This window comes from Leopardus geoffroyi, chromosome B2 (genome assembly GCF_018350155.1).
Source record: "Leopardus geoffroyi isolate Oge1 chromosome B2, O.geoffroyi_Oge1_pat1.0, whole genome shotgun sequence".
NCBI classification, from domain to species: Eukaryota; Metazoa; Chordata; class Mammalia; order Carnivora; family Felidae; genus Leopardus; species Leopardus geoffroyi.
In genome coordinates, this window is record NC_059332.1 from 28,282,566 (window position 1) to 28,299,577 (window position 17,012).

Consider the following 17,012-nt stretch of genomic DNA (forward strand, 5'->3'; position numbering starts at 1 on the left):
ACCAGCAGTATGTAAGTGCTTTGTTTTGTCTACAGCTAATGTTGTTAATCTCTTTTTTATTAGAAGAATTTTTTTAAATGTTTATTTTTGAGAGAGTAAGCAGGGAATGGCATGAGAGAGGGAGAGAGAGAATCCCAAGCAGGCTCCATGCTGTCAGCACAGAGACCATTGCGGGGCTGGAACTAATGAACTGAGCTACAATCAAGAGTTAGACGCCCAACTGAGTGAGCCACCCAGGTGCCCCAAGAATTTTTTAAGTTTAAGAGAATGACAGAAAGAGAGAAAGAGAATCCCAAACAGGTTCCACATTGTCAGCACAGAGCCTGATGCGGGGCTCGAACCCATGAACATATCAGCCCATCAACTTCAGCTCGGGTCATGATCTCACTGCTCGTGAGTTCGAGCCCTACGTTGGGCTCTGTGCTGACAACTCAGAGCCTGGAGCCTGCTTTCAATTCTGTCTCCTCTCTCTGCCCCTCCCCCACTCACACTCTGTCTCTTTCTCTCAAAAATAAATAAACGTTAAAAATAAACCTTCATTTTTGACTTTTTTTCCCCCTTTCAGCACTTTAAGGATGTTCCATTTGTCTTTTGGCTAGTTTTTCTGATTGGAAATTATCATCATACAGTCATTCTTATTTATCAGTGTTATGTGTCACTGTTATTCACATCTGTTTTTAAGATTGTATCTTTGATTTTTAGCAGTTTGACTTCAGTGTGTCTTGGTGCAATTTTCTTTATATTTATCTTGCCTAGGGATTGCTGGACTTCGTAGGTATCTAGAAAATAACAGTTTTCAATAAATTTGGGAAAATTTCACCCATTGTTTTCTTGAAGTATTGTTTTCTGCCCCATTTTCTCTCCTCTCTCCTTCTGAGACTTCACTCATACCAGTGTTCGATATTTTCCATACGTCCCTGGTCCATAGGTTCCTTTTCTTTTTCCTCTTCTTTATATTATATAGTTTCTATTGATCTATGGTCATGTTCATTGTTTCTTCAACTATCTTTTGTTCAACTCATCAGTGTATTTTTCATTTCATATATTGTACCTAGAATTTCCATTTCAGTTTTGCTATTTTGAATATCCATACATTCATTCATTATGATAATATGTTCTTTAATAGCTTATTTGTTATAAACTCTTTCAGATTCTTGTTTACTAATTTGGATTTGGCTCATTTTGTTTCTATTGTCTGCTTTGTTACTTGACTAGGGGCTATGTATTTTTCACTTTTTTTAAATGGGTCCAGTCATGTTTATTGTATCTAGGTATGTGGATAATACATTTTAAAGACTTTGGATTCTTTTGTATTCTTCTGAAGAGCATTGGCTTTTTAAAAATTTTTCATTAAAGAATATTTTTTAATAGACATTGTTAATTTGATTAGATTCAGATTTCAAAATCTTGTCTCTCCTGTAGTGGGCAGCAATTGAAATCACTGCTTCTTTCATTCTTTAAGCTGTTGCGGTCTACTGTGCTATTTGGAGTCTCTCACGTACAGTTCAGGGTTCAGCCCAGGGTTTCAGTAATGTTTTTTCTGCCTCTGTGGCTCCATCTGCTCCAGGACTTTGTTCCTCTCTTTCTAGTTACTGTTGGCTCAAAGCTCCATCCTCCTACTCCTCAAGCCATAGGACTGTGGCTTTATGATTTTGTTTAGCTCCCTGTGCTAGTAAACTGGGAAGTTCTCTCAGATGAAAACTGAGTATCTAATATCTGTGTGTATTGAGTGATTTTGAAATTCTCTGAAATATCCTAGCAAAATACTATAAACTTTGTATGCCTCTTTAAACTTATCTGAAGAATTTTTTTAATGTTTACTTATTAATTTTGAGAGAGCAAGAGCACATACACACACACACACGCACACACACACGTACATTCGGTGGTGGGGGACGGGGGCGTGGAGTAGTAGAGAGAGATAGAGGCAGAGAAACCCAGGCAGGCTCCATGCTCAGTGCAGAGCCCAACCTGAGGCTTGATCTGCCAACAGTGAGATCATGACCTGAGCTGAAATCAAGAGTCAGACACTTAATCGACTGAGCCACCCAGATACCCCCTGAAGAAATTTTTTGTTATCTTTTTTTTTAAACATTTTTTTTAATTAAAAAAAATACGTTAGTTAATATATAGTGTATTAATGATTTCAAGAATAGAATTTAGTTATTCATCACTTACATGTAACACCGAATGTTTATCCCAACAAATGCCCTCCTTCATGGTAATCTCCTTCATGGTAATCTCCCATTTAGCTCATCCTGCCACACAACACCCCTCAAGCAAACCTCAGTTTGTTCTCTCTACTTAAGACTCCCTTATGGTTTGTCTCCCTCTCTGTTTTTATCTTATTTTTCCTTCCCTTCCCCTCTGTTTTATTTTTTTAAGTTCCACATATGAGTGAAATCATATGATATTTATCTTTCTCTGATAGACTTATTTCACTTAGCATAATATACTCTGGTTCCATCCATGTTGTTGCAAATGGCAGGATTTCATTCTTCTTGATTGCTGACTAATATTTCACTATATGTATACACACTACATCTTCATTATCTAATTATTAGTCGATGTACATTTGGGCTCTTTCCATACTCTGGCTATTGTTGATAGTGCTGCCATAAACACTGGGGTGCACGTGCCCCTTCGAATCAGCAGTCCTGTGTCTGTTGGGTAAATACCTGAGTCATAGGTAGTTCTATTTTTAAGTTTTTGAGGAACCTCCATACTGTTTTCTAGAGTGGTTGTACCAGTTTGCTTTCCCACCAGCAGTGTGAAAGGGTTCCTCTTTCTCTGCATCCTCGCCAACATCAATTATCACCTGAGTTGTTAATTTTAGCCATTCTGACAGGTGTGTGGTAGTATCTCATTGTGGTTTTGATTTGTATTTCCCTGATGATGAGTGATGTTGGACATCTTTTCATGTATCTGTTAGCCATCTGGATGTCTTCTTGGAAAAAGTGTCTATTCATGTTTTATGCCCATTTGTTCACTTGATTATTTGTTTTTTGGGGTGTTGAGTTTGAAAAGTTCTTTATAGATTTTGGATACTAACCCTTTAACTGATGTGTCATTTGCAAATATCTTCTCCCATTCTGTTGGTTGCCTTTAGTTTTGCTGATTGTTTACTGTGCAGAAACTTTTTACCTTGATGAGGCCCCAATAGTTCATTTTGCTTTTGTTTCTTGCCTCTGGAGACATATCAACTAAGAACTTGCTGCGGTCGAGGTCAAAGAGGTTGTTGCCTGTTTTCTCTTCTAGGATTTTGATGGCTTCCTGTCTTACATTTAGGTCTTTCATCCATTTTGAGTTTATTTTTTTGTATGGTATAAGAAAGTGGTCCAGGTTCATTCTTCTGCATGTTGCTGTCCAGTTTTCCCAACACCATTTGCTGAAGAGACTGACTTTTTTCCATTGGATATTCTTTCTTGCTTTGTCAAAGATTAGTTGGCCATACATCGGAACATTTCTGGATTCTCTATTCTGTTCCACTGATCTATGTGTCTGTTTTTGTGCCAGTACTATCCTGTCTTAATGATTACTGCTTTGTAATACAGCTTGGAAGTCCAGAGTTGTGATGCCTCCAGCTTTGGTTTTCTTTTTCAGGATTGCTTTGGCTATTCAGGCTCTTTTCTGGTTCCATACAAATTTTAGAATCGTTTTATTTTGATAGAGATTGCATTGAATGTGCTGATTGTTTTGGGTAGTATCGACATTTTAACAATATTTGTTCTTCCAATCCATGAGTATGGAATTTTCTCCACTTTCTTGTGTCTTCTAATTCAGTTTCTTTCATAAGCTTTGTATAGATTTCAGTTTATAGATTTTCACCTCTTTTGTTAGGCTTATTCCTAGGTATTTTATGGTGGTTGGTGCAATTTTAAATGGAATCAATTCCTTGATTTCTCTTTCTGTTGCTTTATTATTGGTGTATAGAAATGCAATCAATTTCTGTATGTTGTTTTTATGTCCTTCAACTTTGCTGAATCCATGTATCAGTTCTAGCAGTTTGTTGATGTAGTAGAGTATCATGTCATCTGCGAAGAGTGAAAGTTTGACTTCCTCCTTGCCAAATTGGATGCCTTTTATTTTTTTAATTTATTTTTATTTATTATTATTATTATTATTATCATTATTATTATTATTATTACTATTTTCTTTTTTTTGTCTGATTGCTGAGGCTAGGACTTCCAACACTATGTTGATTAACAGTGGTGAGAGTGGGCATCACTGTCTTGTTCTTGGCTTTAGAGGGAAAGCTCAGTTTTTTCCCAATGAGGATGATATTAGTTGTGAATTTTTCATATATGGCCTTCATGATTTTGAAGTATGTTCCTTCTCTCCCTACTTTCTTGAGGGTTTTTATAAAGAAAGGATGCTGTATTTTGTCATGCTTTCTCTGCATCTGTTGAGAGTATCATGAGGTTCTTATCCTTTCTTTTTTAAATGTGATGTATCACATTGATTGATTTGCAGATATTGAACCAGCCCTGCATCCCAGGAATAAATCCCATTTAATTGTGGTGAGTAATTCTTTTAATGTATTGTTGGATCCCATTTGCTAGTATCTTGTTAAGAATTTTTGCATCCATGTTCATCAGGGAAATTGGTCTGTAGTTCACCTTTTTTGTAGGGTCTTTGGTTTTGGAATCAAGGTAATGCTGGACTCGTAGAATCAGTTTGGAAGTTTTCCTTCCGTTTATATTTTTTGGAACAACCTCAAAAGAGTAGGTGTTAACTCTTCTTTGAATGTTTGGTAGAATTCCCCTGAAAAGTCATCTGGCCCTGGACTGTTGTTTGTTGGGAGATTTTTGATTACTGATGCAATTTCTTTACTGGTTATGGGTCTGTTCAAATTTTCTATTTCTTTCTGTTTCAGTTTCGGTAGTTTATATGTTTCTAGGAATTTGTTAATTTCTTCCAGATTGTCATTTCTTCCAGATTTGTTCATTTCTTCCAGAATTTTTCAGTGTATAATTGTTCATAATATTCTCTTATTGTTTGTTTTTCTGCAGTGTTTGTTGTGATCTCCTCTTTCTTTCGTGATTTTATTTATTTGGGTACTTTTTTTTTTATCAGTCTGACTGGGGGTTTATCAATTTTATTAGTTCTTTCAAAGAACCAACTCCTGGTTTCATTGTTCTGTGTTTTAATATCTGTATCATTGATTTCTGCTCCGAGGTCTATTATTTTCCTTCTTGTGCTGGTTTTGGGCTTTATTTGCTGGGTTTTTTTTTTCCCCCCAGCTGTTTTAGGTATAAGGTTAGGTTGTGAATTTGAGACCTTTCTTGCTTCTTCAGGAAGACCTGGATTGCTATATACTTTCCTCTTATGACTGCCTTTGCTGCATCCCAGAAGTTCTAGATTGTCGTGTGTTCATTTTCATTGGCTTCCATGTACTTTTTAATTTCCTCTTTAGTTTCTTGGTTAACCCATTCGTTCTTTAGTAGGATGTTCTTTAATCTCCAAGTATTCATGGTCTTTCTTGTGGTTGATTTCCAGTTTCATAACATTATGGTCTCAAAATATGCAAGGTATGATCTTGATCTTTTTGTACTTGTTGAGCATTGATTTATAACCTAGTATGTGATCTATTCTGGAGAATGTTTCATGTGCACTCAAGAAAAATGTGTGTTCTGCTGCTTTAGGATGAAATGTTCTGAATATATCTGTTAAGTTCATCTGGTCCAGTGTGTCATTCAAAGCCATTCTTTCCTTGTTGATTTTCCGCTTACATGATCTGTCCATTGTTGTAAGTGGGGTGTTGAAGTCCCCTACTATTATGGTATTATTATCAATGAGTTTTTTTATGTTTGTGATTAATTGACTTACATATTTGGGTTCTTTCATGTTGGAGGCCTAAATACTTACAATCGTTAGATCTTTTTGGTGGATAGACCTCTTAATTATGATAGAATGCCCTTCTTCATCTCTTGTTGCAGTCTTTATTTTAAAATTTAGATTGTCTGATGTAATCCAGCTTTCTTTTGATGACCATTGTCATGATAGATGGTTCTCCATCCCCTTACTTTCAATCTGCTGGTGTCTTTAGGTGTCCTAGTTCCTTTCCATTTCCATACAATTTCCTGATCAGCTTGTCAATTTCTGCAAGCCAGCTGAGAATTTAATAGAGATTGAATTTTATTTACAGATCAAGTTGAGTATTGTCATCTTAACAGTATTAAGCCTTCCTGTCCATGTCTTTCCATTTATTTAGCTTTTGAATCTTTTTCAATATTGTCTTGTAGTTTTCAAAGTACTAGTTTTGCATTTTTGTAAAATGTATTACTGAGTATTTTATTCTTTTTTTTTTTTCTTCAATGTTTATGTATTTTTGGGACAGAGAGAGACAGAGCATGAACGGGGGAGGGGCAGAGAGAGAGGGAGACACAGAATCGGAAACAGGCTCCAGGCTCTGAGCCATCAGACCAGAGCCTGACGCGGGGCTCGAACTCACGGACCGCTAGATCGTGACCTGGCTGAAGTCGGACGCTTAACCGACTGCGCCACCCAGGCGCCCCCTGAGTATTTTATTCTTTGTGAAGGTGTTGTATACAAGTGTCCTTTAAACTTTTAAAAGATTTTTGCATGGATATACCTAATATACATGTCTATATACCCAATAGGTATATAGACTATGTCTCTATACCCAATAGGTTATATAGACTATGTATCTATACTTTACCCCTTGTATTTCTTCTCTTCTATTTTAATTCCAGTGTTCCACTGATACCATGAAACATTCAGAAAACATTCAGAATTTATGTGATTTCTTTCAGCAGTCATATGATATGTCTATTTTGTGAGATATGTATGACAAGCATTGGTTGTATAGAGTTGGTTAAACATCTTGTGTTTTCAAAGAGGAGATGTAAACATGATATCTAAGATTTAACACAGTGAATATTAGAATTATGTATCAGAAGCATTGTAGAGGATCAGGGAGACTATTTTAGATTGACCTTGAAATATTGGTAAGGGTTTAGCAAACTTGGAAAGACTTTCTATTTAATCAAAATAAGATAAATCATGAAGACATAAAAGTTCTTGACAGTTCATAAAAGGTGAATGGGCTTATATAGTTAGTATCAAATGAAGGAAATGATTGAGAGTGAAGTAGGAAATACAGAATAGTTGTGACAGGTTTTAATAAAATGGTAAGGATTTTGTGGGCACTGGAGATTTCTGAGTAGTGGAGTATCGTGGAAGATTTTTTTAAATCTGGGATGATGTTGATTAGATCTGTATTTTAGCAGGTGTTTGCTGAGAGTGGATTGTAGTGGAGAGGTAATCGGGGCTGAGTAACCAGTTAGAAGTCTGTTAAATATCCAGGGAGAGAAGATGAATTTAAAAAAAAATTTTTTTTTAATGTTTCTTTTTTTTAAAACAGGATTTTTCTTTATTTAAAAAAAAAAGTTTATGTTTATTTTTGAGAGAGAGAGAGAGAGAGACAGAGAGACAGAACATGAGTGGGGTTGGGGCAGAAATAGAGGGAGACACAGAATCCGAAGCAGGCTGCAGACCACAGCTGTCAGCATAGAAGCTGACCCATGGACCATGAGATCATGACCTGAGCCGAAATCAGATGCTTAACCAACTGAGCCACCCAGGCACCCTGAGAAGGTGAATGTCTTAACTGGGAAAACCACAGGCTCTGACATGAATAGTTAACTTTGGATTCTAACAGAAAGATTTTGACTCTTTGATTTTGGAAGTAGGATAGGGAAGGGGAAGGGTTCAAAATAACTTGAGTTTTCTCATTTGGTTTGTTGGATGATTGGTAATCTCTTTCCTGTCCTTCTTTTGTTGTTGTTTTGTTATTTTAATTGTATTAAATAAATTATGTAGGCATGATTGATTGCCTCATTGGCTATGAGATTGAACTCAATCTCAGGCCTCATTCCCCATTTCTAGAAGAGGCCAAGCTGATGATGGCTCAAAACCCCAACCCTCTAATCACATGGTTGCCCTTTCTGGTTAGGCTTTGATATTGAGACGTCATGAATATTACATACATATGATATTGAAGGCTCATGAATAACAAAGATACTTCCTGGATTTTGAGTCTCCCAGAAACTAGGGACAAAGGTCAGTAACATTTTTTATTATACAACATAACCCAGACACCTATAAGTCTTCTGCCATATACCTCCACATTTCCAGATTCTGTGTCTAATCTGCCATTATCTTGATAATCAATTTTAGATAAAATGTATAATTCCATTTCTCTCTTTATTCACCTCTCCTACTCCCAAACACACATCTGCCTATTTGCAGCCTTATTGCTACCTTTGGTTAAACCAGTGTCAGTTCCTGCATTAAAAGTACAATATAAATCTTGTGTTGTTTTTTTTTTTTGCCTCTTTTGAAAGTTTCAAAAGTTTTTACTCTTGGATTGATTCATTTTCATGACATCCTATTCTTTAAGATAAAAATTTTCTCCCTCTGCAGATACTAATTTGGGGTCAAAGCTTACAATACTTTTAAAGGCTTTATTTTTCTTTTTCTTCTGTGTTTGTTAGCTAAAAATGCCGTAACAAAGTCCAATACATTGGGTAATTAAAAAGTTGAAACAATAGAAATTTATTTTCTCATGATTCTGGAGGCTGCAGGTTAAAGGGGTCAGCAGGGTTGGTTTCATCTGAAGCCTCTCTCCTTGTCTTATAGCTAGTTGACCTCTCCCTGTGTCCTTAAATGGTCTTCTTGCATGTGTGTCTGTGTCCTAATTTCCTCTTCTTATAAGGACACCAGTCATATTGGATTAGATCCCATCTGTATAAACTCATTTTACCTTTATAGCATGCTATTTTTTAGGGGACACAGTTTAGTGTATTACATTTGCCTTATCTCTGTTTTCTGTGGATTTTTTTGTTTATCTGACTTCCATCTCTCTCTTACATATTTTCCTTGACCATCTTATAGTCTTTGGCTGTCCTTGTATATTTTAGAGTCTGGGAGTAGCTGGTTTGTTTAGTTTGTATATGGGCAGAGTTTGTAAGTGGATTTTCTATTGGGCAATACGACTGCAAATAGCCCTTCTTTTTGGGGGAGAAGACGCTTACATGTCAAGATCTTTGGTCTTTTTCCCCTTTAATTTCCCCAGAGAATAATATTCAACTTATTGCAGGGTGAACTTTCACACCTTGCTGATAGAGGTATAAGAGCAGAGAAGGAAGAGGCCTGAATATTCTCACAGTTAGGTGTGCAGGTTGACACTTAATCACCCTTACTGTGCCTGGTATTCCTGATTACAGGTCCTCTTCAGCTTGGCTCTTCAGAGACTAAACTTCTAATCTCCTGAAGACTGCAAGGTTGAAGGCAGACGCCAGGGTGTCTTAACTTCTCAGTATGTGAAGATATAGAAAACCTGCAATTTCTTGCTATTTTGCTCTGAACCTCCCCTTCATCTTCTGGGGCATCTGAAGCCTTGAGCAATTGAGGAGTTCTTTGGGAGTATATTAGTGAGGTTTTTTTATGTATTGGTTGCCTACCATATGCTAGGTACTGTGCTAGGATTATCCTATGTAACCTTAATTGTAATCTTTGAAAGGTTCTACTATGAGGTTCATTTTACATATATGAAAACAGAGGGTTTAGAACAGAATTAGTAAATTGGAGCACCAGGCTGTGAAAACAAGTGTATTTGACCTCAGAAACTGCACTTTTACCGACTCTGCTACACTCAGAACAGTTGGCAAATTCATGCTTTTGCCAGTACGTCTACATTCTAGGTTTTGAAAAATGTCAATATATTGATTTGATCACATTGAAAAAGAGTTGTTATACTAAGTATAATACAAAAATAAAGTGAAGTTCAGTACACCTTTGGGAATATAGATGTATTTTACTATTTGTGAACATGATAATCAGAACATTTTCCTTTAACAACTTTGAGAGTAGAACAATTTCTAGCATATTTTGAGGGTTCTGCAGGTATAAGCATAGAACTAAATGGTGACATTAGGTTCTGTTATTTTATTGAAAGTTCTAGAACCAAGGGCTTATTTGTCTATTATTTTTCTGACATTTCCCTCACAGTACTAGATACAGTGTCCTTGGTAAATTTAATGTTCATGAGATGGCATATAAGCTAAATGACAACTAAGAAATTCAGAACTATATGTTTAAGAATTGTTTTTATGTTTTGGTACTTAGTGTCTAGCATTGTTGTATTTTTAGTCAACGCTTATTTCAGTTGTCACTTAATCCTTTTCTTTTCTTTCTAACAGATTACTTCTGTAACTAGATCTCCAATTTGCTCAACAAAGCAGAATGTCCCGATTGCGACAACCCCCCCTTGTGACAGGCATCTCTCCAAACGAAGGAATACCATGGACAAAGGTCATAATTAGAGGAGAAAACCTTGGGACTGGCCCAACTGACCTCATTGGTAAGAGCAAGAACTGTGCTGTGTTTCCATGGTAAATGCAGTTTTATAGTGGGCAGTTGAGGAAAGATGATATAAAAACAACATTGTGATCTGTACAGAATGAGCTGAATAAAGATTAAAGAATTATTTGGTTTTATGACTTTTCTGTTAAAATCATTATTTTATCAAATCTTGTCAAAATTGCCTATCACTAAGTCCTTCAGAAAGTTTCCCACAGGTGAGATTTTGCCTCCATTTCCTCAGTTTTGATCTCTCCTGCTTTGATTGCTCAAACAGCCTCCTAGCTATTTTTGCTCTCTTTAGTTTTTCCCTCCATTATACAACTGTTTGTATTCTTTCTCTAGTGCTTGTGAATTATGCCTCTTCTGTTTCTTATTGCCCTTCAAATCAAATCTAAACTCTCTCTCCTTGGTACCACACTATCAGTTTGATCTCTATAGTTAAGAGTCGGTTTCTTAGTTTGCCTTTCCCTTTCCTTTTTTCCCTATGCCCATTTGTTTTGTTTCTTAAATTACACATGAGTGAAATCACATGGTATTTGTTTTTCTCTGAGTGACTTATTTCACTTAGCATAATAGTCTCTAGCTCTATCCATGTCATTGCAAATGGCAAGATTGCATTCTTTTTTATGGCTGAGTGATATTCTGTATATGTATATCTTCTTTATCTACTCATTAGTTGATGGACATTTGAGCTGTTTCCATAAGTTAGTTATTGTAGATGCTGCTGCTGTAAACATTGGGGGCCATCCCTTGGCTTGTCTTAATCTCCTCTAGAACTTAAAAAAAATGCTCTGGGCTGCTATGTCTCAGTCTAAAGATGGAGCCTAATCATCTTTTTGAAAATGCAAATAAGTGTCATGTACAGCCAGGGTAGAGAGCTAATTATAAATATAATTGTATGGTCAGTTAGGATTATTTTTCTGTGAACTCTGAAGTGCATTCAGAGTAGAGGTGCATTCAGAATGAGGAAGGGAGAGGCTTCAGTATATGCTACTGCATGTATATGCCAGTTTCCCATATAAACTTTTCTGGATTCAGACATTCTCTTGACTCTTCTTAATTTATGAGGGACCTATTGGTAAAATACTGGAGATTATGAGTTGGAACTTGTTTTTCTTGAATTATTGGTGCAGGTTGACAGATTGTTTTTTGGCCATCTGGAAAACTCTTGGAAAAGAGAAAGTAAATTGGAGCTCAGCACTATATTTAATAACTGATTTTTGTACTTCCCAACTAATTCTTTTCACTAGTGTTATTTAAATGTCTTATTTTATATTCTTCTCTAGCCATGGTTTTTGTTTCTCCAGTAAACAATATTTAAATTATTATTCTTATGAAGATAGTCTTATTTAACTTTTGTCTTGGTTTTTTGATGTAGCTCATTTTAGTTTTTTCTTCATCCAAAGTAGAATAGTCCCTAGAATGCAGGCAAATAAACCATACAGATGGAGGTTATGTCCTACATTTTAACTGGAAGCTCCCAACATGACAGTTACTAGTCTATGTAAATTTTAATCTTGCTTTAGCTTCAGGCAGTGCTGTTCTTAATTTGACTAAGTGTGTATACTTTTATAAACCTCACTAGTTCAGCTTTCAACCTGCCTATGTATTGCCAAGAAACCATTTTATAAAAAAAGCAAACTTAACCTGCTAAATAATTTGAGTGTTTTTAGCTCAGATGAAGTCTACACTAGCCAAGTAAAACATTATAAAAGCAGTTTATTTGAAATTCTACAAGTTACTTAAAAAAAAGATATTATATTGTATGAAGCAGATTTCTTAGCTTGCAGTGACTTACTAAAAATGTCCTTAAGAAATTAAGAAATCTTTCTTACTATCTTATTTAACTTTTATGACATTTAAAATGATCTATTCAAATCTATGTTTAAAATTAAATGAGGATTATTAATTTTTTTTTTAGTTAAAATGCAGAGCAGATATTAAATCAGAGAAAACTTTATAGCAGCTACAACTAGATGAATAAACTTATTCTGGGTAGTTATTTTCCAACTTGTGCTTTCATGGATATCATTCATGTTTGTTCATCTGAACATGTTTTTAGGCTTCCTGTCAGTATATTGGAAAGCTAATTCCATTTCTTAATTTTTAAAAAAGATTTATTTATTTATTTACTTATTTATTTATTTAGAGTGTATGAATATGGGAGTGGGAGAGGGGAAGACAAAGAGGGAGAGAGAGAATCCCAATGTGGGGCTGGACATGGGGCTTGAGTCCAATGTTTAACCCGGGTGCCTCTCTCATTGTTCAGTTTTTGTTTTTTTTTTTAATTTTTTAAATGTTTATTTTTGAGGGAGAGAGAGAGAGAGAGAGCATAAGTGGGGGAGGAGCAGAGAGAGAGGGAGACACAGAGTCTGAAGCAGGCTCCAGGCTCTGAGCTGTCAGCACAGTGAGATCATCATCTGAGCCGAAGTTGGACACTTAACTGACTGAGCCACCCAGGCACCCCTCATTGCTCAGTTTTAATCATAAGGTTGTTCTTTAGCAAGGAACCTATATTAGGAATGACTTTATGTTAAATCCTGACATTTATTGTTGAGTAATTTTCCTTTCTGAAATGAGTTAATATTTAAAATGACAAGAATCTTTTTGATAGTATAAACTTTAAAAACATTAACGTATTGACCTAGAGTAATATCAAAATACCCACCATATATAACACTAAAAGTATTCAGTTTATTAATTAAAACTTTTTCCATTCATTTAAAAAATACATAGACTGATTTATGTATGCATAAAAATTATTTGAGCAAATATTCACTGAAGTGTTTCACAGTGCCTATCTTTTTTTTTAAGTTCATTTACTTATTTTGAGAGAGTGAGCAAGCATGGGAGAAGGGGCAGAGAAAGAGGGAGAAAGAGAATCCCAAGCAGGCTTACCGCTGTCAGCAGAGTCCAATGTGGGGCTCAAGCCCATGAACTGTGAGATCATGACCTGAGCCCAAATCAAGAGTCTGATGCTTAACCGATTGAGCCACCCAAGCTCCCTACTCAGTGCTTATCTTAAAGATGGAGAGGAATTCTAGGGGTGTTTTCAATCTCTTAGATTGTTTACATTTTTCAAAACAATATTGATTTTCAGGAAAGATATCAAAGATGTTCCCATTTTGAAAAAATAATTTTGAATTATGAATGCATTTAAAAATGTGTAAATGCCATTACACATTTAAAGAAACCAAAAGAAAACTTAGTCCTAAAGAAGCCTTTAAATGCTATTATTAGGGGGGCGCCTGGGTGGCGCAGTCGGTTAAGCGTCCGACTTCAGCCAGGTCACGATCTCGCGGTCCGTGAGTTCGAGCCCCGCATCAGGCTCTGGGCTGATGGCTCAGAGCCTGGAGCCTGTTTCCGATTCTGTGTCTCCCTCTCTCTCTGCCCCTCCCCCGTCCATGCTCTGTCTCTCTCTGTCCCAAAAATAAATAAACGTTGAAAAAAAAAAATTTAAATGCTATTATTAGGATTCCATACATGTATAAATCATATAGCTGTTTTAGGGAAATCTCTAAAATTCATTATTTCAATAAATGCATCTTTGAAATGTAGTTATTTTTCTCAATGGTTAGTACAACATTCCTACTAAATAGTGCTTTCATTTTAACGAAGGATGACTTGACTCCCTTCCTACACTTTTTAAACCAAATTTGGCATTAATTGAGGTGTTCCTGGTATCTGAAAAAAAATTGTATTACCAAACTTGACTGTTGAACAGTATAAAAAGTTAAATAATGAGAAAACAAAGTGTGAAGTGTCTGGGTCTTTACCACATACAGTTCGGTTTACTTTTTCCATAAATATTTATTACATTGTTCTCTGCTTTGCAGAAATAGAAAATACAAAGAAAATAAGTTAGTAGAAGAGCTGGCAGTATGTCCATATGGTGATATATTGTTGTTCTGTCTGGGGTACATCTTCCTCACTATAATCTTTCAGTGCCTCCATATTTGGCTACTGCCTAAATTATAATAATTTACTTGGTATCGGGCCTGAGATGCCAGGCATGAGTTGAAGTTTTGGGAGTGTTGGTTTACTATGAGAACAGAATGTAATATAGTGATAGTATCATTAGGGAAACTCAAAGGCACCATGCACTACCTTTATAGGATGCAGATATTAAAAATGAAATAGTAATCCAGTAATTCCCAAGAACATTAACTACATTCACCTGATTTCAAGCTGTGCCTGGAATAAAATATCCTCCATATATGCAATATATAATTTAAACACTAGGAAAAGTAAGTGCAGATTATGTTTAGGAAGATGGATAAATATATTTGTTTGTAGGGAATGATATATACATTTCTTTGTACACTGTAGAATTTTATATCAGCAACTTTGATTTCTAATAATAGTAATAATTTCCCCTTCTAAAACCTACGAACATAATTTAAGATTCTCATAAGCTGAGTATATGGAATGCCTACACATAATTATTATGGTCATTTTTTTTTAATCCCATTGGTGTTTGAAGAAATTTAAGTATAATCTAAAGAAGTCTTTGATAATAGAGATAAAAGAGTAGACAAAAATCAATAGAGACAGTATGTTTGCAAATAACATTGGGTATATTCAGTAATAGAAATAACTATTGAACAGGAAATGTTATTTCTAGATTTATTTTCTTCATGGAAAAAACCTGGTAAGACTGACAGAAGAATTGTCTTTTTATGTAACAGACATGACCAAGATCTTTGTTCTTTTGAACTTTGTTACATGCATGCTTTTATTTTCAGGTTTGACAATTTGTGGACATAATTGCCTCCTGACAGCAGAATGGATGTCTGCAAGTAAAATAGTATGCCGAGTGGGACAAGCTAAAAATGACAAAGGAGACATTATTGTCACAACCAAGTCAGGTGGCAGAGGAACCTCAACAGTGTCTTTCAAGCTACTCAAACCTGAAAAAATAGGTATCCATCTTTTATGACTTTTTTCTAAAGAGGAAAATGAAAATACATTTTGTCTTTTAAAATGTATAACTGGTAGATTTGTATAAAACGTTCCTATTTTCACATCTCATTAACTTAGATTATATTTATTTTGACAGGAATGGGATATTGGTTAAAATTTGCATTACTTTTGGAAACGCAGTTTAGTGAGCTAACAGTAAAACCTAAGGAGGATGGTCATGAGAGAATTATTATCCTAAATTCTTTATAAAATCTGTTTATTTAACATTTTGCTTTGCCAATTTTAGTTCCTTGATCTTGAACACAGTAATTGCATTTCTTTGTATTATACAGTTGAGATTTGAGGTAAAATATTCTCCTGATGTGGCCAAATTAGCAATCATATTATCTAAATAATGTTCTTGTTTCCTTCTTTTTCTCTATCCTTTGAGGCCAGTACACAATGTTGCCTGGCCAGAATGTGCCTTTAGCCCTCCAAACTAGAAATAATCTCTCTTTTTTGTATCCTATAGCACTTTATATGTTACTTTTTATGCACTTAACACTTGCTTCCTCAAATTGGTCTGAGGAGTCACTCTGAATACAAATCTGCGCTCTAGCACTACAATAGCTGTGGAACTTGAATGCTTAGGTTTTTTTGTGGGTAAAAGTAGAACAACAGTATTACCTACCTCACAGGATTAAATGAGTTAGAGCATGTATTGTATAGTGCTTAGTATAGACCCTTACCCTAAGTAAGTGTTTAATTAATTTATCATTTTAAATTATTCTTCTCATAGTTATTTCTGTGTATGGCCATCTCGCTTACTAAAATTAGGATAGTGTCAGATTCATCTTTCTGGTCTTGCAATGTCTTGTACATGGTCTGTACTTGATAAACATTTGTTTAAAGTAGCGCTATCACAGGCTTAATTAAGCCCAGGTCACATATCTCTCTTAAACTGAAAAGTAAATAATTTTAATAATTTTGCAAATTGTTTTTGTTCTCTATCATAAAACATAGAGCTTTTCTACAGCATTATCTTCCTTATATTTCTGGATTTTTTTTCCATAAATAAAAACTTAGATAAGGAATTTAAGGGAGAATTAAAAAAAAATATATATATATATATACACACACACATATATACATATATACACACATTTATACATGTATATACACACATCTGCACACACATGTGTCTGCATACATTGTACATATATAATATTCCTGTTTTTATTTACTCATTTTTATTTAACATCAAAAATTAAAAATTAAAGCAGGAACTTGTTATCAGTTTTCTGGAGGAACTTAAAACATCTTGGCAGAATCCAGCAATGTCTTATATTTATACAACAGATAAAGACAACTTAATCGAAAGTTTTAACTTTATTCTAAAACATCCTGCCCAGGACCTGGCACAGTATAGGTTCAATAAAGGCTTATCAGACTGAACTCAGGAGTATCTAGACTTGAGCATAACCTCTAACAAAGCCTCTTGTTGCATTCTGTCAGAACTGTGGGTACTAATAGAATTAGTTGGTTCACAAAGGTTCATACAGCTAGAAGTTGCCTGGGATCAAATACCTTCCATGAAGCCTTCACAGCCTCAAGCCACCCATTGGCCCTTTGCCCATTTTCTGTTTCAACCCACATTCAGAAGTGGTAAGCCTGTTAGTCCTATGCCAAAGTGAATGTCAAGAATCTGGTCACATAAAAGA

The 17,012-nt window shown here is 35.3% G+C and overlaps 1 protein-coding gene across 4 annotated transcripts in view; it reads left to right on the forward strand.

Annotated features, from left to right (window-relative positions):
- The window catches only part of EXOC2 (exocyst complex component 2), a 277,835-nt gene that overhangs the window by 45,337 nt on the left and 215,486 nt on the right, over nucleotides 1-17,012 (forward strand). For 3 of the 4 annotated variants that reach the window (XM_045497613.1, XM_045497616.1, XM_045497614.1), the window contains exons 2-3: nucleotides 10,227-10,387; nucleotides 15,135-15,311. In XM_045497613.1, the coding sequence (XP_045353569.1) occupies nucleotides 10,270-10,387; nucleotides 15,135-15,311 (295 nt within the window). In that variant the 5' untranslated portion in view covers nucleotides 10,227-10,269. Of the gene's footprint in view, nucleotides 1-6,497; nucleotides 6,537-10,226; nucleotides 10,388-15,134; nucleotides 15,312-17,012 lie in introns of those variants that run through there. The other variant, XM_045497615.1, reaches the window with a different exon arrangement.